Source organism: Falco biarmicus, chromosome 5 (genome assembly GCF_023638135.1).
Source record: "Falco biarmicus isolate bFalBia1 chromosome 5, bFalBia1.pri, whole genome shotgun sequence".
NCBI lineage: Eukaryota > Metazoa > Chordata > Aves > Falconiformes > Falconidae > Falco > Falco biarmicus.
Genome location: NC_079292.1, coordinates 24,010,387 through 24,036,901, shown reverse-complemented (window position 1 = coordinate 24,036,901; position 26,515 = coordinate 24,010,387). Strand labels below are relative to the sequence as shown.

The window sequence follows — 26,515 nt, the reverse complement described above, 5'->3', positions numbered from 1 at the left end:
ATTCCTACAAGCATCCATGTGGGAGATGACTGATTTCTGCTCTTGGGGTTGGTCATATGCAGTTCTTCAGTGTCCTGCCGGTCCTTCACTGTCCTGGACTACAAACCAAGAAATGTCAGCCCTACCTCCCGGGACCCATTTGCTGGGTCTGCCTTCGTTAACACTCCAATCCCTCTCAGCACCAGCCCCAGTTTTCTGCTTGCCTGGAGGCAGCAGGTTAGAAATAATGCATACCCTGGGGCATTTCAAAATGCAGGATTTACACTCTTTTTAGTACAGCTTGCATTTTAATCCAATCTATGTGTCAGGACGGTTTGGAGAGTGGCAGTGTAAACTGAAAAAGAATGGCAGCAAGTTCAGCTTAGTTAACAGCACACACAGGTGCTTTAGTCAGCACATGGCCATATGCACCTCAGGAACCTCCACGTGTTGGGTCTTCTTCACCCAGTGGAGCAGTTTATCTCCAGTGGGCAAGGTGAAGAGAGTATCTTCAGCGTGAGGGTGGCCAGCCTGCCCTCCATCATGCCTCTCCCGTCCTTTCAAGAGAGACATGCCTGGTGTGAGAGGGAGCACTCAACATGCTGCTGGTCTTGCATCATTTTGGAAACGTTCTTTAAGACTGCCTTGTAAAAAAGCAAACACCTTTTTCAAGAAAAAAAAAGCAGGACCCAGACTGCCCAAAGGTTCAGGCTCATTTTGAACTAGACTTTGGGTTTATGCAAGCTCTCTCTAAACTCTGAGTTTCATTCTGGAAGGAGGATGTCACTCACCTGGTCCGACCGTCTGCATCAAATGGGCTGTGCTATTTTTTCTGTTTATGCTATGTAGATCTTGATAACAGGATTTGACTAACGTGTCGTGGTTAGAAAGGTAGCCAGGCTCCGTGGGAGTCTCCTGCTTATTCACTGGAGCTGCCAAAACATCCCCTATACTCCTCCCCCCAAAATACTCTATTATTCCCATTTGTCTGGGGATTTGTCTGGGTTTAACTTCTATCTACTTGTGGGTGTGCTTTTTGATGTATTACAAACTCTGGTGTTTAATTTTCTGCCTATGTAGGTACTTCTGTGTAATCTTATAAGTTTTTATGAAGTTTTTACTAAGCAGAATTGAGTACAGTTCTTCTTCATAGACACCCTTTGGCACCGGGAGAATATTTTGGTCATTCCTCACATGTACTCTGTAGCTAGACATGTCCCCATGGCATATAGGGATTTATGGAGAGCGTGGCAGGAGAAAAAAGTGCATTTTCAGACTGGGGTAATCCTGAAAAGAGTGCTTGATTTTGTAATAATCCTGGTGATAATCCAGATTTTGTCTTCATTTATTGATTAAATGCCCTTGTGAGGTTTGGTTAACTGAGAGGTAGGAAGAGCTGATTTTAGGAGCACACCGATGCTGTGGGGGCGAGACACGTCAGGGACCCATAGCCAAGGACATGAAGTATCTGGAAATCAAGCAAAAGGAGGGGGTTTGGTGGGGGAATCAGTTCCCTGACTGCTGTGTGCCACTGGTTTCTTGTTTTTAGGAAAATGAAAGAGCATAAGCCCAAGAGTTTATTCTGTAAATGGCTTTATAATAATGGTTTTCAGCCATTTGAATAGGCAGGTACTTTTAATTTTTTTTCCAGTGGTAGGGCCAGCTCCTGCACAGCAATTTATTTTGAAACTCACAGATGATGGATTTACTTTTTTATTTATCCTTTACAAACCCTGTGAAGCCCACAGATCCCCAAGGGTCTGCACTCCTCAAGGTGGAAACCACCCCTCTGAAGCATAAAGGAATGAAAAGAAACTTTAAAAAAAAAACACCAAAAAAAACCCCCCGCAAAACCCACAGGAGAAAGCAGAAGTTTACTGTGACAGGTTCAAATTAATACAGAGGAGCCATGCTGGGTGCCTCGAGTAGCAGTATAGTTGAGAAGGAGTTAGTATTGGATAAGGTTTTCAGGAAATCCCTGTGTATTACCTTTTTTTTCCCCTAGTAAGTACTTGAGCTCACAGCATTTTTAATTGATCTCACAGGAATCTCAGCCACTCCTTGCCCATCCTGTGCTGTAACCACTCTGCAAGAGAGAAGGTGTTAAGGGCTGTTGGTGTCACTGAGAGTGTTGGTGTCTGTGGTTTTGTTCTTGGTCCCGGCCACAGTTTCCCTTCTCCAACACGGAGGAACAAGCTCAGAAAATAGCATTTTTCTGAGCCTGTTACAGACTAAACTTTTATTTTGAGGGTCCTAAAAGAACATCTCTTCCCCAAACCTCCTCCTACAGCCACACGTGTCCCAGGGTTTGCTGGGTGGCGGCAGGGTCCCACTGAAATAACACTTTAGAAGCAAAATTGTGGCCATTGCTGAGTTATATAAATATCAGTCCTTGGCACTATTATACAGAGCCAAAAGTATTGCTGGGAGAAAGCAGTTAATTAAAAACTGCTTTGCAGTGCTGTGTTTTTCCTTGTATTAAAAATAAAGCAGAGCATCATGAGCAGTTGGTCTTGCTGTTTCATAAACAGTTTTCCACACATTTTCTCTTCTTTACTTTTGATAACATCGAGGAATTACACTGCTGATCAAAGAAGCTGCCTGGAGTCTGCTATGGTGGGACCAGAAGCTTTTCCATAGCTCTGCCAGTTAGGACTTAGCTGTCCTGTAACAGCAAAAATGCTCCTCGCTTGTGATCATTACATTTGTAGTAATCCACCCTTCCCTGGGAGACACAACACACGCACATTACTCTAAATAGAAAATATATTTAAACATGACACATGGCCAAATGGGTGCTTTCATGATTGAGTAATCCAGGAGAAAGGGGGAATGGAGGAGGTAAGGGAGCAAGACAAAAAGATTGAGGAAAAATGTTTCACCAACTTGGATGCTGAAAGAGGTTCCCAAACAGTTAATTCCTGCTGCATTTTTCATGCACCTCACTTAAAATAGAAAAAAACCCTGAAAGTGTTCTCAAATGCTAGGAACGTGAACGGGAGCTGTGAACCCTCTTGCGAACTTGCACTTGTTCAAATTCACCTTTGGTATTTCATAGATAGTGGAATTTTACAGGTAAGCTCTAAAAGCTTTGAAAAGCCAAGTGAAATTATGTGCCAGATCGTTCTTGCACTCAAGGAGGTGGTTTCCAAATCTCATCAGAGGTGCATCCCCACAGCTGAGAGTCAAGGCCAGATGCTGGCCGCAGCTGTGGCTGGGAAAAGATTTGAAAATTTGTGGACAAGGGCTCGAACCTCCCCAGTATTTATTCCCTGAGTTAAACCCAAATCGAACGGGGATCAATAATCCCTCGGGGCTGCAGAGGAATTGGGGGTTCAGGTGCTCATACCATGGTCGATTTTGCTCAGTGTGCATGGTGCGGGGATGGCAATCTGCAGCCACGCTTCCTGTTACTCCTTGTTCTCCAGCGAGATGCTCGCTAGGACTTGTGTGGATCTGAGAAAGCTAGTTTTGTGTGTAAGTCGACTTATGGAGAGCACGGTGTGTACCATGTATTACAAAATAGATTTGTCTGTAAACAATGCTGACCTTTACCATGGTGCAGTCTGCTTGAAAAGAATGCCCTGAGGAGACATACTCCACCAAGTAGACAACACTGTGATTTCTGTAATTTGCATGTGGTATTTCTGACTTAGGAAAGGCTAAGCCATTTCAGTGCTGTCACTCCCCACCAGATACCTTAACACGCTCTTGTCCAGGCTCTGGCTGGTAATTCTGCTCTAAGTCAAATTATTTCAGTAGGGATGGATGATGTGTAGAGCATAATTGTCCCACAAAAAACTTAAGTATTTTTGCTGTTTCCTTTGGTTGGAGTTAATGAGATCCCTCACACAACTGACTTGCCTGCTATGAGCAGAAAGGGCACATGCAAGCTGTCATTGATGTAACGTGTTGTGGTATGGACCACATTATAAACCCATCTGTGTGTGCATCTCTTAGCCCCAAAGGAGTATTTTAACCATCATGGTTAGCAGCTGACTCTCACCATGGTATTTTGACACAGTGTTTGCAACACTGCAGATGATGAGGTACAAACAAAAAATATCCTTCTCTACCTGTCAAGTGGTGGAAGCATTTTATTAAGGTCTGTGGGAAAAGCATTTGTGAAGAAACATTTTTTTCAGCCAATCTGATGGTGGCATGGGTATCAGTAGAAATCCTTTGCATCGTGGTGGTGCTTGAGGGCCCATCCTGGACAAAAAGCCTCAAATAGTAATTCCTTTAGAAAAACAAAGCATTACTTTGCCCAGGCACGTACTGTGTCCCCTCCTTCTCTCCTTCAGGAAGCTCTTCCAGAGTGCTGGGTCAGCCCAACTGCATCTGACTGCCACTGCTGAAATAACTGAGTCTGGCAGAAAGATGGATGCTCCCTGGGGTAGCATAAGCTTAACTTAGTGTAAGAGTATTTCAGATTGGTACTCAAACCTGTTCTTGTATGCCCTACAGAGCAGGGGACCAGCACAGGCTGAAATACTGTGGTGTGATGCAGCACACGGATGTTTGACCAACCCATGGTGAGAATGAAACTAGGCAGCGAGCCCAGTTTCTTTGTGAACTCATTGGTCAGAGACAGGCAAAGCAAATATGCTCATCAGGAGTCAAGATGGTGATCAAGTCTTTATATTTCCGTTCTGGGAACTGGAAACGGTCCCACCTTGCTCAAGACATCATTACAGTAGGATACCTGCCCTCAAACAGTTAAGCGCTGATGCTTATCCGAGGTATTTCCTTCTTCTGGGGAATGTGTCAAGCACTAAATGATGTTGGAAGGAAGTGTTACATTCTGTATGAAAGTGTACACAGACACACAGACAATTTATTTTTCACTGGTGATTTTATTCTGGTAGCCAGGTGTGGTTCCAGGCTAACTTGACATGCTAAGTAGTCCCCGAAGCAAAGCAATAATTTGCATTCCTCTAAACAAACACATCCTCTAATTACTGTTTTAAAGGTGATATCACATAGGAAGAAGCAATAGCAAATGATTGTATAGGGTGGGACACACATCAAACTGGCGCTGGAGTGAAAAAATCGTCTTGAAGTTGTAATGACTTGTCTTTTACTTGGCATGCTGCTTCGCTTGCCCCATGCTTAGTAAGAATTTGGGTGTCATATTTCCTAGGGAAGATTGTTATATTAGGGATCAGTGTCTGTCCAAGTTGCAAAAAGGCCTCTTTCTCATCAGTTGGCCTCTGCTTTATGTTTTGTTTTTTTCCTTTTATTATTTGCTTTTTCCTGTGTGAATTTTAACAGGTCAGCACTTGTAATGTCAGCTGGGAACTGCACAGGGTTCTCCTGTGGCATAGACAGAAGATGCTACAGACTAAGTTAGAAGAGCCCATCTCTGCAGGACAGGGTGCAATAGGCTCTTAGCAACCACACGTGGGGTACAGAGGGGGCTCCAGCACATGCAGTCATCAAACAGTTGTATCTTGAGGAATGCGCAGTCAAGACAAGCCAAAATCTCTTAGTAATGAAGATTGCAGTCAGCTTTCACTATGAAGCCCAACTTTTGATCCTCTATTGTCCCCCTGGTCATGGCTTGCAAAACTTAATTAGCCTCAAAGATGACATTTGTTTTCAAATAGGCTGTTTTGATTTCTGCAGAGCGAAAAGGAGATCAATCCAATTTGGTTTTAGTCACAGACCACTGGATAAGTTAGCATTTATTGAACACTTCTATATGTTCTGGAGTTGCCATCCCCTACTTTTACCATGCCACTGGCAGCAATGCTGGGCAAGTCACGGGCCCTGGGCGATGTCATTCTCTGCTCTCCTCCATGAGCAGCTGCAGTCTGAGCTTACTCTTTTATTCCATGTGTTGGCTAGCAGAGTTAAAATGTGTTCCATACAGCAGGTTGGAGGTGATGGCTGTATAATTACTCCATATTAAATGTCTGTAAAACCTCCCCAAACATTCTTTATGCTTTCACTTCTAGAAAAAAAATCTGAAATTATTTAATAAAAAAACCCAGTTATATCTTTAAATCATATTTCCTTCTAGTTATCTAGGTTGAGGTTGTTTCCCTCTTATTTGTATGAACCTTTTCTGTTGTTTCTGTTATGCATTTTGTGTATTATAAAACCCTCTTCCTCACACTCCAAGAGGAAAGCAACATGGAAAAAGCAACCTGTTAGAAAACAGCCCAAAATTCAACATCTCTGCAGTCCATATTAGTAACGGAGAGAGAATAAAGATTTCATTAATAGTTCTCGTATCTGATTGTTGTTCCACATTTCAACAAAACATGTGTAAAATATTACCACTGACTGCAGCCACAACATGTCATGGCAACGTGTCCAGGAATGGGCTACACATACCAGCACCTGAGATACTGTTCCAGACAGATGCTCAGTGAAAACCACAGGAATACAAAAAACAGAGAGGGGGAAAGAGACTTTTTTAGCTGTACTGCACTGTGTGGATCAGTACAGTTCATCACCAGAAACCTGTTTAAATTTCAGAAAACAAACACCTGTTTAAACAATTTCCTTCCATTAGCATTCTGTCAGAGGTTTCTTTGTTCAGAGTCTTCCGAGATAGTTATTTATTCTTCATCCAAAAATAATTTAGTTTCATCAGAGTGAACCGTAGCATGCTTCAGCTAGCAATAACTTGAGTTTGCACAGTGAGACTCTGTGGCCTCTTTGATGGCAAGACACGGTGACTTTAACAAGTGCACATTCCCTTTTCGAAGCGGGATTGCTTGTGATATGGCGAGCATTGTACGCAGGCTGAGGGACGTAGCCATTGTTTGTATGAATATCATGCACAGCTGAGTTTATATACTTGAGACGATCCTGTCTGACTCCAAGGAGATAAATGAAATTAAGTTTCAGAAGGGAAGTAATTAGGCCATGAAACAATGGCAAAGATAAGGCGCTATGGGAGAAAATTCACTTGAATAAACAGGGAGTGGAGGGAGCTCGTAGTGAAGAAACACAGGTTTCCTTGGCAAACAATAGATTAGCAAAGCTAAGACTTCTCAAAATTAAAATGAGAACTAAAGGGGCTGCTACAGATCTGACAGCCCTGGCTTTGGGGAGAGAAGGGACGGATTCATTGGAGAATGGTCTTGTCAAGGAATCTCCTTCAGAGGGAGATGCTGGGAGGAAGGGCTTCACGGTGGATTAGATACAGACTTCAGCCTTTTCTCGCTTGCTACAGACCTCTTGGGAAATTGGGTTTGCTTCCTACAATCAGTGGCCACAGAGAAAAGACTGCGAGGTCTTTTCTCTACTGCCAGTAGTAGAGGGATCACCTGTGTGAAGGTGCACGTTAGAGTCGTAGGGCAAAGAGGGTTTAGCCAACAGCCTTCAAACTAAAGAGAAGTGGAAAAAGTGAAAGAAGCGCTTGGTGAAATGCACTGCTGTTGACAGAAATTTATTTCTTCTAAAACTGAGCAAATTCCCAGCCCTGAAGTCTGCCTTTATAGTGACTGAGACAACAGATTTTTTATTATTTTGCCTGACCTTTAGTTAAACAAATAATAAATGCTACCACAAAGAAATACTGCATTACCTTCCTTTTAGATTATCTAATAGCATAACTTGTTTGGAGAATCAGGCTTTAAATCTCTTCCTAGTTACATTTGGTTTACATTTGTTTAATTTTTTTTTACTTTAACATTCTGAATTAAAATCTAACTGGATGTAATCAGCTATAAGCATAAGCAGTTTGCAAACAGTGCCAGTGGGATGCTGAAGGTTTTTTATGTGGATCAGCCAGAGTATCTGGAAACTCACAACTGTGAGAAGCAATGGCGTATATTCTTTACAAATTCCTGAAAGTAGACGATGTGCCATCTTATCAGGTTCACGTGAGCCATGGATCCCTGAAGAGATGAATACTGCATGTTTTTCCATTGGATAAAAGATGGCAGTATTGTTGGCACTGTGCATGGGAGGGATCCTCTTTATCAAACAGCACATTTAATCATACCGAATCCTTAGAAGTTATTTAAATTTAAAATATTGTCTTAGTCTTAAAAAAATGATGTTGTAAAATGTGTAACAGTCCCCATTTCACAGGCAATCACCTGGAAATCATGGGGGTGTCTGTAGAAATCCATGAGTCTTTGAGTAAAAAATCAGGATGTAAGTGAGATTTCTCAAGACAGTGGGGAGCAGATGGTCGTGCTGAGGGACAGGGAAGTAGGCACTCCTGCATCAGTTCTGGACAATGATTTGAAGCTCGGTGACGAAAATGGCCTCTTGATTTCAGCTGCCAGCCTCACCCCCTGCTATGGATGGACACTTCATCCACAGCACCACTCAGCCCGTTTATAAAATTATGAAAAGTAAATTCTGTTTGAAATGGAGGATTAATGTAGTCAAGGGACTGCAGTGAGCAGAGAGGGTGTACACACATCTGTCCTCTTGTTTTATGCTGAAAACCATCACCGCATTGTCTGATTAATGCATCAGATAGATTAGGAATTGCCAGGTCCCTGGCAAATTTAGTGAAGGTGTTATCATCTTGCTTTTGAGGTTATAAAATACAGCTCATACACATACCTGCTTGATGTTTGGTAACTAATTTTAGATTTCTATGTTTGAAAGTTCTTTTTAGTATTTTTTTTGTGGGTGATGTGGGTAAGCAAGAAAGCGAGGAGACATTTTAGTCTTGGAAGAGGTTAGCAGCATGTGCCAGAGAGTCATGTTCTAGCTTTTTATAACCAACTTTAGACATGCTTTTCATAGCTAATGTCTTCAGTAGACGCATGCAGGGGAGAACTCTGGAACCAGGAATAATCTTACACAGCGGGTGGATTCATCCTGGGAGGCAGCTGACAGTTATTTTCAGAAGGCAAACTCTTTCCTTGGGGTTTCTTGCAAGGAAGAGGAAGTTTTCAAAAGGAGTTGTGCTCACAGTCTGCTGAGTCAGCACATCCTTAGGTTGCTCTGCTTAGGCCCTGTTCCCAGCTGGCATATCCCATTCAAAGGGTGCTGAGAGAGGTCTCAGTTCATTTCCAAGCCGGCAGTACCCTCCCTTGGTGAATTTTTTCACTTTCAAGGACTATTTCTACTTTAATCAACTGAAAGTTGAGTTCCTTTGGGCCATTAGACATCTGTGTTCTTCCTCTCAAGAGGACTGTTATTCTGGCAAAAAAGAGCTGGAGGCTGTTTATCTGCAGAACTCTTTGGCCAAGTCCCACCTTCAAAATGTAGTATTGTTATTTGGAAGGAAAAGGAAACCCTGAGAGCCAGGGTAGGATGCAGATTGTCCTAATGTGGTCCAAGCTTGCGGAAATGATCTGCAGAGAGAGTTGGGAGCCTGAGAGCAGCCCTCCTGAAAATCAAAATGTTGGATGGGTATTTGCCTAGAAGTAGGCAAAGGCAGTGCCTGGGCTGCTGTCCCTCTCTGAAGCTCAGAGACCTACCTCTGGACAGTACATCAGCTGCCTCTGTTCATCCTGGAGCCAGACCCTACAGCCCTTTCTGGAGCTGGGTATCCAACTGAGAGGGGCTTACTGTTTGTGGTTGTGTGCTGCCTTGCTGGTGGGGTTGTATGGCCAGAGGATGAGACACCTCACAGCTCACAAGTCCCATCTCCTGGGTGGCTTTGCTGCCTGCCACCAGGCTAACAAACTTCCTGGGTTTACGTGTTCTCACCCCTTCCTAATGAAAGTGGCACCAGGAGAGCAGGATTTGAGGGTCAGAAGGAGACCACATCAAAGTGGTCCCACCTAGCTGGGGCTTGGAGCAGGGAGATCTTTCTTCTGCTCTGCTCCATGGCTATGTCCTCTGCCTTACAGATATTGGATTAGCAGCAAAAAAATTCCTAATAGCTAAAAGCTGTTCAAATGCAGTACAAAAAGAGTTCACGCCACAGGGGAACTGATATGAGAGACAGATGTGGGCAGATGAGACAGCACAAGGAATCAAGAGAAGTTCATTAGAATCACAGCATGGTTTGGGTTGGAAGGCACCTCTTTCAGTTCATCTAGTCCAACCTGCCTACCATGGGAGCTCACACACAAGACTGGCCAATACATCTTGTCACCTTTAGGAAAGGTTTTTAGGAGCCTAGAAGAGTTGTGAGGAGGGCTTCAGTGATGGTCACCCCGAAGATGAGGAGCAGCTCCAAAATGTGTGGGCATCCAGTGTGTGTAACAGACAGCATAAAGGTACTTGGTTGAAAATCTGCTTCTTTCTTGATGAGCATCACCACCTTGTTAGAGGTGAGAAATGAGTATTCAGTGCAATAGCGATAGGCTTAGAAGGTCCTTGAAGATGGAGATGGAGGTGTTATGTTTCAGGGAATAGATAGCTGAAGAGCCAATGGATAGATGAGCACAGCGGAAAACATGAACTAGGAAATGTGCTTTGCGGCAATACGAGTGAGTGAAAAATGTCAGAGAGGAGGAGATTGCAATAACTGAAATGCATGTGTTTGGGATTCTTCCCTTTCTCTTATTCCTGATTGCTCCCCTGAGCAGGGTCTCACAGACAGCACAAATGGAAGCACAAGCCTTTGGGAAGTGTATGTGACTGCTGTCATTACATGGCATGGCTGGCTCAAATAGCAGCCATGGAGATTACTGGTATATGCAAGACAGCCTGCCATGGAGAAAAAAAAGAGCGGACTTCTGACAAAAAGTAAAAGGATGGGGAGGAGGCAGCTGAAACCAGAGGAGAAAATAAGACATAAAACCAAAACCAAAACTACAAACGAAACAGGAGGCACTAAGTAACAATTAGGCTAAAGCCAGATTAATTTTAAGTGTTTTAACCATTCATGCTGAGTGATTAAGTGCTGTGAGATTTGACAACTCTGATTGTCTACTCAGAAGTGTATTTATGCCTGTCAAAAGCAAAATGGCATGTTAGAAACAAAGCCTCACCTTCCCCACCTGTATCTGGTACGGAGTTTGTAAAGCATAATTCTGTAATAAGTCTGTATTAATCAAAATTATAACAGTGAATTGTGTCTGAATTAATCACATGCATGACTGATGCAATATTAATTGCTCAGCAGATTTCGTACATGACTGTGTGACTTCACCAGTATTATGGACCTGGTTTCAGGTTGGTGAAACCTGCCTACCCCTTGGGGAGTCTGCTTCTCCCTTGCCATGTGCATTGTGGTGTCATCAGAACCAGCTCAGAGGTATCACACCAGCGCTGTGTGGACCAGCTCAGGTGTGAATAAGGACACAAGATTTGGTTATTCTATCACGTAACTTTCGATATCTACAAGCGTACACCATTGGAGTAAGAACTGCCATTCTTCTGCCCGTTCCAACTGACTGGCTTGGCTATATCCTTCAGAAAGATATAGAAGGTGACAGAAATACATTCCTCGGTGTCTGGGCTCTCTGGAGGTTTCTGGCTGGTTTCTTGACCATAAGTTCATGCCTCTCTATGTGCCTGTTGGCGTAAAGTCACCCATCAAAGCCCAAATATATTTTGGAAATGTGGATTCATGATTTTTTCCCCCCTAAATATTTCCAAAGTATTTTTCATAACATTTACCGGTAACCTGTGCCAGCCTGAAGCCTCAGCATGTTTCCCTGCTAACTCTGGTTCCCTTCGAAATGCTCGTAACTTCTTAAACAAGTTCCATTGGCTTTTCAAGCTTTCATTTTTGGTCCTAGCTCAAAGGTGGATTTTTTAAAAGTGTGAGAAAAGTGTTTCCAGTCACACTTCAGAGCTATGTGAGTGGGGAGAAATGTACTTTTTTCCCTATGCTTGGTTTGAAGGTCAGGATTTCATAATGAAAAATGGTTGAAGTTAGGAGGTTAATGGAAATTCAGAGCTGAAGCATTAACTCAGCAGGCAGCTTCCTCTCTCTTATGGTCCTATTGAGAACACACAAATGTCCTTCTGACTGGAGGAAATAATTATTTGTATCAAATATGTTGTTATTTTACAGTCCCACCAGAACACAGAGTAACACGATAATGCAGTAACATACAAGCTGAAGTATAACTTGATGGATGCAGCGATAGAACAGGGAAAGGATTTGGACAGGATGTCTGTCAGGATGCAACTCCCATGCAGTTTGGAGTTAAACTTCAAGGGGCATCGCGCAGGAGAGTGTGAAACATGAGAAGACACATAATAGCTATGGACCTGGGCAATTCTAGGTTTTAAGCTTAGGTGCAAATTAGGAATTGTATAGGAACATCTGTGCCTGTATTTGTGTTGCATTTGGAATTGAGATGTTTTGTAAGTCTTATTCCAAATCCAGCTCTTGAGAGATCACCAGGTCGCAGATGATAAGACCCATAGGAATGTGTACATTCATCTGGAAATGAACTTCTAACCTCTTAAGTTTGTGATGCTAATCACACCACCAATTGCTTTCCCAGCAGTTTTTACTTGTGCTCAGTAACTATGAAGTGCTAATATACTTGGAATTTGTGACAAGACATTGAATTTATTGACACCACATAAAGCTGAGGTAATGATAAAAAAGAGGTAGGTTTGATGACTGTTTTGTGGTGTGTCATAAACGAACGCATTGTTCCAATTAAGCAGACAATAGGCAGGAGTGAAGGCTGTAAATTCACACCCCTTGCTTTATAGCTCCTTTTTTCTTGTGGGAGAAGCCAAGCATTGAGTAGCCTCAAAGGCTGAGCTGGAGAACACCTTCTTCCCAAACACATGCTCCACCCAGCTCAAAATTGACCCACCCCTTGTGAAGCAAGATTTGTGGTATTAGGGGTTTTCTGGCATCACCCTGACAAGCACTATTGGCAGATGCACTTTAGAAAGGATATGGTTTAAATGTATTAATTCAGTACTATCTGTGGTGAGCAGCACAGCTTTTAGCACAGCAGAGGAGAGGGCGGTGTTACCAGAATGCCCTGTGTCCATCAGCACTCGAGCGGCATTTAGTACCATTTATTTTAGACTTCGTCTAATAGCTACCTTTCATTCTAAATACCTTGAATTAATTAGATGTATTGCTTAGGAAAAAAATGAGTCACTGTGTGTGACTTGTATGTGTGACTTGGCTGTATAAAATATTAGAAATCTATAGCACTGCAGTTTTTAAGTCAGTTGGTTGGAACACGTTCTCTTAAACGCCATGAAACAGCCCACTTTTTCATACTGACTTCTTAGTTCAGTGAATTACAAGGAATTGACAAAGATAAATCTGCTATCATTGTCCTTTGAAATACATTTATAAACTCTTTTTTTCAAAGTATTTTCATTCTCGTTTCTGCTTCACCATGGCACGCAAAAAGTCAATGGGCAGTGGTAAAACCTCCAATAATGGAAAAATAACCCACATGTCACTGCAATATTGCTCTTTAGCCCTACTGTTCTTATAGTTAGACATGCATTTATTTTACAAGAAGGATTTTCTGTCTTTCAACATTCATTATTTCTTATGATATTAATATTCTGCTTTTTACTGTCTGAAGTATTGGCATTTTTAACCTCCATGCTCTGGAGCAGGACAGTGCCGCACTGACATATTTAAAAGACATAAATTCAATCTGCAGTGGTTATTAGGGGTTTAAAACTACGGCAAGATTCCAGTCTTCCAGCCCTTTAGTGCCTACATCACCTTTAGGAATCATTTAGAGAGATATTTTAAAGATATTTAGCTAGTTGAAGCTAGCCGGGAGGATGTTTGAAAGTGCTTTGATGCTTAGCTACTGTAGGAAGTTACTTGCATTATAAGGTACCTAATAATCTTTAGAAGTCTGGTCCTTGATTACTAAGTGGGTGTTTTTAAAAATCATACTTCCATGCCATAGGAAAAGAGGGAACTGCAATTTAAAGTAGTCTTTACTGGGCAAGTGGCCACAGGTGTAGACGTAGATGTGGCTTCGTTTAAACTCCTCAGTCACCTCCCCAGAGGCACACTGGGGACATTTGTGAATCCAGGTTTCTCCCTAAAAATAGAAACCTATACATAGGGTCCCTGTGCTCCACAGTAATACAAATAGCAGGAATAAATGAACTTCAACACTATTTAATTTTTAATGAGACCGCCTTTATCATATGCTCTGTAAAACTGGGGAGATTAGGAGTCTCAAACTTATTCTCACCTGGTTAAAAACCAATTAGCTTTTATATACAAGTCAAATGCATCCTTATTAGCAAGAATTTCTGCTAATTATATTATCCTGGTTAAGTGACTTTTCTGCCACTTGATGTGTCAAGTTCAGGTCTACTTTGGACTCTATAGCAATTCTGCCAAGATTTGAATCCAGCCAAGGGAGACCCCCATGGTCTTGCCTGCTTAAAGATTTCAAGATCTGGCCCAGCTGAAATACGCCACGATTAATTCTGCCCATTGCTGGGAGTTTTCTTTCTCTTCCGTCCATCTGCTTCTTTCCTGAAGACCACGTGCAAAGCAAGCCCAATAACAGTGGAAGTAGAAGGCATATTTTTGCCTCCAGTATCTGGGACGATTGAAAATAGAAGAAGCTTGAACGTCAGTAGCCTGCACTTCAGCTTTAAAATGGCAGGTTCAGTTATGGAGGAGTGAAGCTGCATTTTCCTCTGTCATTACCAGCTGTGCAGAGAAGTGGCTCTGGGACATTAAGTAGTCCCACTGCTTTCACACAGGTGTCAGAAGTGAATCCGCCTTTGAGTTTGGCTTTCTACACTCTGTGACTAGGACAGTAACTCATAATGAACACACAGCGGTATGGTCGTCCCCCGAGATCAATCCCCCACTGTGCAGAGCTTTCCCACTTACTCTCTCATGGTATAGGGTGTATATGACTCACATGAGGGCTATTGGCACTTCCCACAGGCAACTGGGGGAGCAGTCTTCTGTGTAGGAGTGTCCTAATACACTGATGATGAAACGTGGAAACCTGCCTAGCCTTTTACTTATCCTTCTGTCTTTCTCAAGAAATAAAATAAATTGGCTTGGCTTCCCAGTAGCTCGGTGGGAAGGAGGGAGTTTTCTGGCAGGTTGCTGCTGATGAGTTTGTCATGCAGCTCATCCCTACAGACTGTTTGAGTCAGACTGCTGCCAAGATGCCAGCTAAGGACTGCTTAGGAGCCCTAAGAGAGCTGTGCTCTAGCATCCTGGTCTGCAGGGCTTCACTGTTCCCTGGGCACATGGCCCTGGGGCCAGCCAGGTAGGCAGGGTGCAGGCAAGCACAGCTGATGCACTGTGGCCCTAATAACACAAATACATTGAGACTTGATCGATTAAGACTCAAACCCACACGAGCTAGGAGAAGCAAGTGATTATTGATGTACCCTCTGCACCCATAGGATCTCCCACCACTTTTGGAGAGCATTTGCTGTTCCTTATTGTAGGAAGCAACTGCAACTGGGCAAATGTGACACTTGGCCTCTAGCATGGCACTGAGGAACTGTAATAGGCTTTAATTATCACACACACACTCAAGCTGATGGGACTCCATCAAGGCTTGTGATTTTCTAGGTTGCCCAGCAACAATATGTGGTAGCCCGATTTGCAGAGCTGAGCATGGGGGGGCAAAAAGTTGGGCTCAGGGTGTCATCTGTGCTTGGTTGCCCATTTGCTTTCCCACTTGTGGAAAAAAATGCAGTTTTGAGACATGAACATCTTTGGATATGAATGTAGAGCATAGTCCTGCTTCATGCTGTGATCTGAAGTGTCCTTTTGGTTCCATCACTGTTCTCTGAGTACATCAGAGAACCTTTGTACTCTCACTTGTCCTTATCATCAGCTGTATAGCCCCACCTCACCCGTACGCATTGGCTTCTAGGGTAACCCAATAGCTAAAGATCCTGTACAAGCCAAGCCTGGGAGTCCCAGCGCTGTCACATTTCCTGGGTGACAGCTACATTTATTTCCCACATGGTGGAATGAAATACCTAGTTTTGTTATATCTTCCAATCCCATGCTCATCCAAACAGGCAGTTATCCATGTTTTTGTGTAACTTCTCTGTACAGGTGCGTGGGCGTTGTGTCAATCACCCTTCATTAGTGTGTATTCAAACCAATGAAGGAGATAATAGTAGACAACAACACCCCTGAGCCTGTGTCAAATGGGTATGTCACAGATGGCAGAGCTTTCTTTTCAGAAGTGTAATATCTGCTGCCAGGTTTCAGGTATAACTGAATGTATGTGTACATACTGCACTCATCTGAGAACCAGGAGGCTACAACAAGAGTATTATACCAGTTATTCACCTCTTCATTCACTGTAAGCTAAGAAGAGCAGATGATTTTCTGAGGCCAGGTATGGGGATAGTTGCTCTGCCTGCAGCCAGATGACCCTTGCAAGAGTGTCAGTCTATTTTGCAAATAGATTCTCCTTTTCTGTGCATCTGTGTTTGCATGAAACCCCTTCAGAACATCCCACCTCAGCCCAGGAGCTGTCCACTACCTTTAACTGCACGTAGCTCCTCAAGTTTCCCAGGCAAGGGAGTGGGAATCAGCTATAATTACTGGCTGCACATGTAAATCCACACTCCCCCACACTGGAAAAACAGGGCTGCTGCCAACAACTAAAAGATGGTTCACTGGTTTTGGCTGAGATAAATCCTTGCAGCCACTACTTTTATCTTTTTCACCTGTAATGATTAATTCAGCATTAATGTTAGTTTTGGCCTGTTTCAAATTAAACAGTCTGGAGGTTTTTGCTCAAGCTTTGCAAGGCTTTTTGAATGCTGCCAGTTGGGATCCACTGCTTGGAAACGATTGTTCTGATGGCTTGGTCTGCTTCTTGTGGAATTGGGGATTCCTGAAATCAGGGATGGCACTGGCATGGGGGTATTTGTGTTGCCTTAAACGGGCTGCAGGTCCTACTGTGGGAATCCAAGCATTTCAGAAAGTTATTTGGTCCTAGTCTTCCCATTACAGCTGCGAGTTACTGACCCAGAACTTGAATGTCTTTTTCTTGAAAGGCTACTGAGCAGCATTCACATCAAAACACTTGGGACAAGTGAACACAAGGTCAGCACCTAACTACGGGTGTGCAGTCTAGGAATTCCTTATTTTTATCCTTAAAGTCCCTATATTTGTTTGTTATGTTTATGGGGGATTATAATGTCCCACAAGTGCCCAGCAAAACCCCATCCATCTGTTCTGGAGATGTTCAGGCTTTGTCTGAGCTCTGTTGTGATCTGGATACCAGACAGAACAGGGCATAATCTCAGCCTGTGTCCCAAGGAAGCAACGAGCCCATGGGCTCACTTGTTGCATGCTTAATAGACCCAGCAGCATGCCCGGCACAACATCTGGCAACAGCTGTTGTTTCAGAAACAGTCAGGATGCTGCCTCCAGCATCCCTTTTGCACTGTGCCTGATGGCTAGAAAGTATCTCCAGGAGGAAAATACACATGCTCTGGAGGTTTGTACAACTCCCAGGAGGGAACCAAGATATTTTTTAAGATGAGCAAACAGTCCCCTACTTCTTCAAGCTGCACTACTGTGCAGAGTGGTGTAGGAAGGCATGCCACCACACAGGCTGCAAATGCCCCTCGCAGTGGAGGAGCCAGACCATTCTCTGCTCACAGGATCTGGAGCAATTACAAATGAAGAGAAGGATTATACTGCTAGGGAGTATAACATGAGGTAGGGCATGGATCAGAAACTGCAAGGTATATGTAAGTAGGTTTTGTCACAACCAGTAAGTGTTACAGCTGCTTAACTACACAGCTCAGGTTTCCAGCTGCAAAATGCCTCCAACTTGACATTATCGCTGTGAAATCTCATGAGAATATTTTATGAACATGGTACGTAATGCTGGCATTTGCGATAGAGGGCATGCAGTGCTGGGGAAGAAAGGCCATTGAAATTGCTGGGAAAATTTCTGGGTCTTCACCCTTGAGTAACAGGAGATCACAGAGCTGATGGGTAGAATCCGAATGATTAAATGAAGGGAAGACACGCTGTGTAACCATAAGACAAGATCTCCTGACAGCTTCCCAACCTTTATTCTCCATATGTTGGGTCATACCTCCATTAAGACCCAGAGGAGGCAGCTGTGTTGATAGAAGAATTATTCAGCGTCCTGGTAGAACACTGGCTCAGGACAAATCTCATCCTGGCTCATTTCTTTACATATAGAAAGTTACATGCCAAATTGAAATGTTAAATCCTGAAATAACTAAACTGGCAAAAAAATGTTATTTTTAAAATCATCATCATCTTCTAAGGCTAATAGAAGCATGTCTTTTGGTGGGCATCTGTCTCTGTCCTGAATTTTGGCTGACCCTGCTTCCTTCAAACGCCTTGCCACTTGCTGCCAGCCCTGGGGCTTTTTATCACATTCTCCTCTTCAGTCACAGCTGAGGGAAGGTGTATGAAGTGATTCATCCCTCCACATTTGCCTTTGTGTCCCATCTTCTAGGCTATCCAGGGTCTTTCCCTTCTAGCTGGTTTTCCAAATCAGACAGTACTGTATGATGATGTTTCCTACCTGCTCCAATTAACCTGACAGAAGCGTAGAGATCACAAAGATACTAGTAAAGACACTAATTTCCTTTATGTGTTGTGAGTAGTTTGTGGTTTGGAGACCACACGTGACCCCAGAGATCACTCCTTGGACTTCCAGCCACAAAGATTTACCTAATCTGGTCAGGCAATCAAGACACGGGCACTGAACCATCTGGCTTTGAGCTGGAATTAGCTCTCCATTCCCCAGTCATTAGACCAAGCAAGGCAAGATGGGCAATGTGGGTGGGAATAAAATTTATAGTGGTGGTAGGAGATCAGAGGAGGTCAAAAACACCATCTGGCTGGGAGACAGAGCACCATTCCTCTTTTTTCTCATAAATACAAGTTCTCCTTAATTTTTAATGCAAGGGAGTTTTCAGTACTGAATCCAGTAAATCTCCTCCAGCTCTTTGCAATAAGCAAATTAAGGATATAACTTCAAAAAAACAGCAATCTAAATGCAGTAGGAGAGAAAAAGCAGATGTTTTGGCTTTGCCACCTCTGTAGATCCACCTTCGCTAAGAGCAACTAACATATGCCTGGTTTTGTTCACATCTCTGCTCTATGTCTAGTTAACTTTAGCATTATTTGCATGTGTGTGAGAGTGAGGAGGGAGACGGCTGATCTATGGTGGAAACCAAAGCCCCTTCTGTAGCCGCACAAGCTGTCTCCACTGCAGTACCGTGTACTTAATGGCTGCGAGGGGGAGGAACAGTGCATGGGTTATGAAGTAGTGAACATTAATCACAGTGCCATTAAACCTTCCACCTTTCTTCTAAAGCCGTCTCCAAAGAGGTCCATTTCAGGGGAGGGGGATTGACTTAGCGACACGAAACTGGTAGCCTTTTATTTACCATGGGTTGCTGAACCCTCAGGTGATACTAATGCAAGGATACTGTCCCCATGTTGTCATAAGCATTTTTAACTTTATGATCTTCCAACCTGGAACTTCACTTTTGTGTGCAAAAGAGAATAAAATCAACCAACTTCCTTTTTTCCCCTCTGCAGACTTTACTGCAAGCAGCCCCAACCTATGCAGCTCCTGCTTGCTTGCCTTGAACTGCCTGGGGCCTCTTCGTATGGCTGCTTGGAGTCATCGTACAGTGCTGTCAGTAGATTATTTGCTGGCTATGCGATGGTGGTATAAAAGTCATTCTTCTCGAGGGGCCTGAAACCCTTCAGGAGGCATAAGGTTTCAATCTGAGATGTGAACCCCTGCAAGATAGTTTGTGTCCTGTTTGAGGGGGAAAGGTCTACTATAAAGTCACCTTTTACCAGATACAAGATAGCAGAGAGCAAATGGATGAGAAAGACCTGGTATATACCAACTGGGCCAAAAAAACCCCACCAAAAAACCCCAGCAAACTTGAACTGGAGCTTACATTTCTTCTTTTCACACCAGAAAGTCCACGTGGGAGGAAAACCTGGACGATGGGAGAAGTGTCATGCTGAACTCTGCTCGCGCAAATATCAGTGAAGCTATATGGGGAATATCCATCTGTAAAATACCTGTCCTGAAGGATGCCTGGAGGATAAGAAAGGGAGGGTGTAGAGTAGTGTTAGAGATATGTTACCTCACATCATACGTGCCCGGTTGATTTTTAAATGTCCAACTCGTAAGAGGCTTGCATTAAGGTAAGGCACTGCCAGTCCCATGGACAAGCATTGGTATTTGAAGTTTTTCCAGCCCAGGAGTGGTGGGCAGATCTCTGCTGCAGTCAGCCAGCCTTCTCCAGGACAGCCATAGGTTTCACTCCCTATACCAACCCTTGCCATCTCAATTACTCTGTTCCCCTCTTAGCAGACTTGTCATGTTTTCCTCTTGGGAGCAGGCTGTGTTGTTCCCATGCATTCTCACACCCTTACAAGCCATGCATTTTTTTGGTAGTTTTCTTTCATATGGAAAGCAATCTGATATGGTCACTCCACATGAATATGTGTGAGACTATCTTAATATCTGTTGAAATCTTTGACTCACTTCAGCTGAATGAGACAGCTGAGCAGAGGTGTCTAGTGTCTTCCAGAGCAGGAACTGTGATTTCAGTACTTCCCTTGATGAACTGGTGAATTCATCAAGCCCAGTAACCCTCGTGCTGCTGGCAAAACTCGCTGCAGGGTATGTGCAGAAATAATGGAACACTTATTCACAAAGACATTTGGTTACTCAAAGCCACAAATCCTTACAGACTCAGGCTTTGTTAGTTCTTGCTTTCACAAAATTATTTGTCTTTCTTGTGGCATTTTATCCATGAAACGTGTTGCTCATGGAGGTGTAGCATTAAATGCCATGTCTTGCAAATGTAACACTCTGACTTGGAAAGAGCTGTTATGGGGGAACTTGCCCTACTTAAATGGCTCTCATGTTTGCCCAGGGGTTTTGTATGGTGTTCTTCCAACTGATCCTCATTTTCAGTGTTAAAAATTATAGATGTTAATATAAGGGACTCAATCATAGTTTATAGCATGCCTTTGCAGCTGGGGTATTTAACATGCTCCCTTTGCAGCTCGGGAGCCAAAGCAACAGCAAAATCTGGGTCCTGTGCTTTTATCTGTGAGAGTGCTGCCCCTCTAATTAATGAACCCCAGCAACAAGCAACAAAGTTGCTTTCAGCTCTTTGGCCTCTGGGGTGGTCAGGAGCCAGCAGAGATGTACAGGAAGCTCAGTCATTAAAGGATTTAGTTTCCCTTATTGTACATCAACTTCCATGTTTTAATCCTTTGCTTCTTAAAAGCAATCCCCAGCCAAAGCCTGTGGAATTTATTTTTTTTTTTGAGTGGGGGTGAATGTTGAAGTCAATTTTGCCCATTAGGGCTAGTTCTGGGTTTAGGGGGCTTGTGCCCATCTGGGAGCAGTGAGTAGGATGTGGTGGGTCTGTGCCAGCCAGTGGCAAGGGTGGATTTCAGCATCACTGGAGTGCCACGCCATATACTCATCACTACTCAAATGTGGCAGCACACCCATTTTGGTGTGGTGGAAACTGTCATGCAGGGCTAACTGCCACTTCTGGTCACGTTGGGTTTTGTGTCGGGGACAGGTTTCATCTCCTTCGGAGGCAGACCTCTCTGTGTTTCAGCAGCACTGAATGCTGTAGCAGTCAGGGAAAAATGACAATTCCCATAGCAATGCTCTTCAACAACCCCACAGCAAGCAAAAGGGACCAGTTTGTGCTTGGGGCTCTGCAGCAGATCAAATCCTCTCCCACCAGCCCTTGTTTGCACAGCTGCCATGCTTGGAAAAGTCACCCAAAGTTGTTATGTGCCCAGTTCAGTTTGCTACTTAAAGTCTTGGCTAGCAATTTGCTCATATGTTAAAATACTGCTCAGGTGGAACGCTGCCTCTAGTCATATGTGGTGTTCACACCTTTGTAACAGCACATGGGCAGAATTACAGACCTAAAAGGCCGGGGGGAAAACCTGATAATTTTGCACAGCTGCATCAAGCCTTGTGGCTCATGTCTGCCTGTGCATGGCATCCAAACCAGTGTTGCTCTGAAAATGGTGAATCCATCCTTTCTCTTCATAGTTTCTTACCAGGATTAATCACTCTTCATGGGTTTTTGTATACTTAAATTTCCCTGATTCTCACTTCTAGATTTATTTTCCTCTGCTTTGTCACCTGGATTGCAATATCTCATAGTCATTGCAGGGTTAAGAGTCCTGAGTGAAGTATTAGCTGATACTAATACTTGGCTGAAGTATTAGCCTTTTGTATTTTTATTTCGAGACTCTTCTTTCTGTTGAATAGCCTCAGAATATTCCTGATAATGAAAAGAACAGCAGTGGCCAGAGGTGGTGCCTGCCCTTCGTGTCACAGCTGGGGGAATACGTGGGGAAACTATCAGGGTGTGGGAGATGCGAGCAGCACCTGGGGTGGCCAGGAAGGAGGGAGAGCATCAGCGAAAACAGTAAGTGTGATGAAGGGGAGGTTAAAAGGGTGGTAAGGGAGATTGCCTTAGCTGGATGTTTCCTTGTTCATAACAATTTGCGTAATCAAATCTAATTTGCTTTAACCAAGCCCATGTTTTGATGGTTTTTTTGGGGGGCTTTTCTCTTTCTTTGGAGACAATTAATGGGAACTGCTGTCACCCCAGTCCATGGCCATGTCCCCTCTGCTACAGCCCTAATGTTGCACCATCATGTACCACAACATTGATGTGTTGCTTTGCATAGAGTTAATCCAGGGCATGTTTATCTATTGCAGCGTGGGAGCCACACCTCAGGAAGGGGGGATGCTAGGGAGGGAAGACAGAGCAAAGAAAAAGCTGCAGAGAGGTGAGGTTAAGGTCCTCTCACCAAGATAGCAAGGAGAAGGGATTGGAATAATATGGCCTATTGGTTAAGATTATACTCTTGAGGTTGGGGGATCTGTTTTTTTGACCCTCTCTGCTCCATCCTGTCATGTGATTACAGAAAAACTTCTAGCTTTTCTGCATGCCCCTTCCCCTTTTGTAAAATGAGAACAGCACCTTTGAAAAAAATAAACCCTGGCAGGTCTTGAGGAGATCAGATAGTCCGCTGAGTATTTCTGCTAAGCGAGTTCACCAGTGTGGCTGCGTGGAGGCATTTGGAGGCTTAACAGAATGAATCCTCTGAACCTTTGAGATTCACTCGGCACTTCTAGAGGGGGATAAAAGTGGAGTTAATTAAAGCCGTTCCCAAATCCCTCCTGATCTGTGGCCATCAAGTAGCTGCCGCTGCACAGTGCTTTCCTTGTCCTCGGCTTTCGATGTACCCCACCGTGCGTGCAAGTCAGAAAGGTCTGTTTGGCTCTTACCCCGACTGGTATCACCCTACTAGCACCGCCGGGCTGCTTACAGAAGAGTGGGACAAAGTTGTCCCACCCCCACTGGCCTTTGCGGTATTGATAAAACCCTGTGACGAGACCGCACCCGATTTCCCAGACCCTGGGGTGTTATTGTGATGAACAGTATTCAGCCTTGAGGGGTTAATGACTGTGTATCAGGGCCACAGGCCATGGCTCACCTGCTTTGAAGTGAAGAAGGGAGGGATTGCTGGTGGCTGCAGGGTGAGGAGCAGACGCTGCTGCTGGCTGCAGTGACCTCTGCTGGGAAGCCCATGGCTGCTCGGGTCCAGCTTCAGCAACACAACCCACAGCTTGATCTAAACCGTAGGTTTCTCCCCAAGTGATTTCGTTGATTTTTTTTAATTTTTTTTTTTTTAATGTTGAGTTCCATTTTCCTTTAAATATCTTGTCATCTGAAAATCCATCCGAGTAGAGAAATGCTGTGTGGGACGAGCTGCTTCATTTGCAGGCGTGCCATGAGCACTTTTACCAGGAGTGTTAAGCACTGCGTAACTCCATGATTAAGGCCATGTTGGTCTTAGGGGAGCTGAGAGAAAATGGGGAAAAAAAGCATCCTTCCCATCTCAGCAGAGCTCTTGAGTGCAGCAGCCACCAGCGGCTGGAGTGGCTGGCATGCATAGGCATCACCTCCCAAAGGGACATCTTCCAAATACCCTCATACCTAAGAGGGATTACTCCCTTTGTACTTTGGGGGTGATTCAGCTTCTTCTACTGCCTTGTTCCAGACTACACTTTATAGTTGCCGTCTCCCTGAATCCCACGCGCTCACTCCCTGCATCTGATTTCAAAGAGGGGCAGACTGGCTCATCACAGAGGACCCCCGCAGTGGTAGGAGGACTAAACCCTTTCTCCCTCCTTCACTGTAGAACTGAGCAAGTTGATCTGCCTTCAGACAGCACAGCAGCACAGTGCCCATTTGGTTTGCAAATCAGAAAGGGGAGAGCGTCTTGTGGCCACCCTCAGCACGAAGCTTGGCGTGTCTGATGAGCTCTTTCCTAGCCTCTGCCTCCCCAGCTGTTTGTCTTGGTGGGTGACCCACCTGCTAGCCATGTGTGTGACGGTTAGGTGTTGCTGGCAGCTGTCTCAGAGGGGTTTAGGTTGGTTTGGAGAACCTCTGAGGTTCTTAAAAATAGAAATGCAAAGCGTTAATATGTGCATGGTAAAAACCATACCATCGACTAAGCTGAAGGCTTTAAACAGATAACACTATGCCAGATGACTTGTATTAAAACTGCCTTGATCATGGTGGTAGGCGGTACACAAGTGATCACATGAATGTGCATGTGCAGAAAGGAATATGGATAAACACATATAATTTTCTTTAAAAGTGACTAATTGCTTGAAATGCCATTTGTAGCGTACCTTCAACTAATTTAAACAAGGCAAACCCACCTTTGTCGTAACTGCAGCTCTTAAGGGACCAGGCACTAGACCTGCACAACAAAATAAATGTTTCCAAACACACTGTGTAAAGCCAAGTGGGCAGTGTATTAGTTTCCTGTTGTCAATATTAAGAACATAATTTGTGATGCAGTCTACCTGGAAATTTTGCTAAAATAACATGGGATTTTTTCCAGATATTTTTGTAGAGTGAGGAGCCTGCTCATGTGTTTGGTGCTCTGACATCCTGTCATGCATTATGTTTGAGTTCACTTATTGTCGATGTTAAATTTCCTGTGTGTGAATGTACTTATGTGAATGCAGCTTTTGATGACTGATTATAAATATAAATTCAGGTCAGTCATGAGCTTTCCAGTGAATTCAGAGGAAATGGGTTTAGTCTGCATTCTTACGGGAAAGATCCTGCCGGGTGCAGGGGACCTTCTGCTCTCATCATCTCCACGCAGATGTTAGGGCACTTGGGACCATTGAGGATGAGGTCCTGACACATGATTAAGCATCTTAATTAAGCTACTTGAACCCTGAAACATGTAGAGTTTTGCAGTTGCTGACAATGCACTTTTGCTTTCTTTCTGAATGTGTCCATCTGTTGTTTAATGAGTGGTCTCTGCTTAGGGTTTCCCAGGTTTCTCATGCTGTTAAAATGATTGTCTGCAATAGGTGTAATTAGTATTCTGTCCCTGGAGTTGTACTGATGCTCTTTTGAGGCTTTGCACAACTTAAATGTATCCCTCGGAAATTATTTGTAAGCATTTAAGGAGCAAACCCAGAGAGGCATTGCTCTAGTAGTTAATTAGACATGTACTTGTAGAGATAATTTTTCTCTTTAAAGCTAGCATTTTGACAAGAGGCTTGGTGGGAATGGTGAGAGTGTAGAAAACCCATGAAGATGGTTGGAGCCATTGCACACAACATGTACAGTCCTTAATAAAGCTGGAGGGAAATTCAGACATCCAGACCAGGAGAGACATAGGAGCAGGGTGAATTTGGTGGGAAGGAGCATGGACCTGCTGTACAGCTGCTGCCTATGTATGCCAGCTTCTGCACAGGGACAAATCCCTGCCTTCTCCCTGCCAGTCCGCACCCTGCCTCTGTCATTCCCTTGAACCCTGCTTTGCTGCTGTCCTGAGACTTCAACCTCCAGCCAACCATCTTCATTCATCTGACACGGGAACTGTAAACTTCTGTGCCCCAGATACTTAACCCTTAAACATTTTGGCTTCACAGAGGATTGAAGGAATTTTCTGTGAGTAGTAACAGGCAGTATTCTGGGCTGTGAAGCAGACCTGACTGTTTACTTTGGTCAAAATCATATTTTATGATGTTGAATAAAGCGCTGACAAGTATAGTGTCTAACTAAAAATAGCTTTATGTTTTGCAGCTACTTAAAAAACTAAAAATCACTATTTCATTTTATCTTATCTTATGGTTTTTCAGGATCAAGCATGAAAATATAGTTGCCCTGGAAGACATCTATGAGAGTCCAAACCATTTATATCTGGTCATGCAATTGTAAGTACTGAACCTAATGAAGTTTTTGTGCCAAAACTGCCAACTCATCTTGCTTTGGTTTTGTTCTTTAACCCAGAAGCTGGGATATGTGAGAGGTACTTGTCTTGTGTGCTACAGTCTTCAGAATCCCTGGGAGGTGTTTAAAAATGAATCTCCAAGTGTGATGGGCTGGGTTGTTGTGATATTGGGAATTGATGTGTTTTGTGAATAGTCTCACCCAGATCAAACCAGAGTGAAGAGGGGATGTTAAAGGGATCAGAACTCGCTCCGTACGTATGGAGTGGCCATGATTTAGTTTTCTGTGACTCAGTGCATACCTGTTCCCTGTTCTGTACTGAACAAGAGGTGACCTGACATGCTACCATGTGCATGGGTACGTGGGTGCTGGAGTTGCAAGAAAAGTGTCATCATTGTCTCAGCAG

The 26,515-nt window shown here is 43.7% G+C and overlaps 1 protein-coding gene across 3 annotated transcripts in view; it reads left to right on the top strand.

Moving 5' to 3' along the window:
• CAMK1D (calcium/calmodulin dependent protein kinase ID) overlaps nt 1–26,515 on the top strand; it is a 230,405-nt gene that overhangs the window by 111,959 nt on the left and 91,931 nt on the right. For all 3 annotated transcript variants that reach the window (XM_056340359.1, XM_056340360.1, XM_056340358.1), the window contains exon 3: nt 26,019–26,093. In XM_056340359.1, coding sequence (XP_056196334.1) covers nt 26,019–26,093 — 75 coding nt within the window. The remainder of the gene's footprint in view (nt 1–26,018; nt 26,094–26,515) is intronic.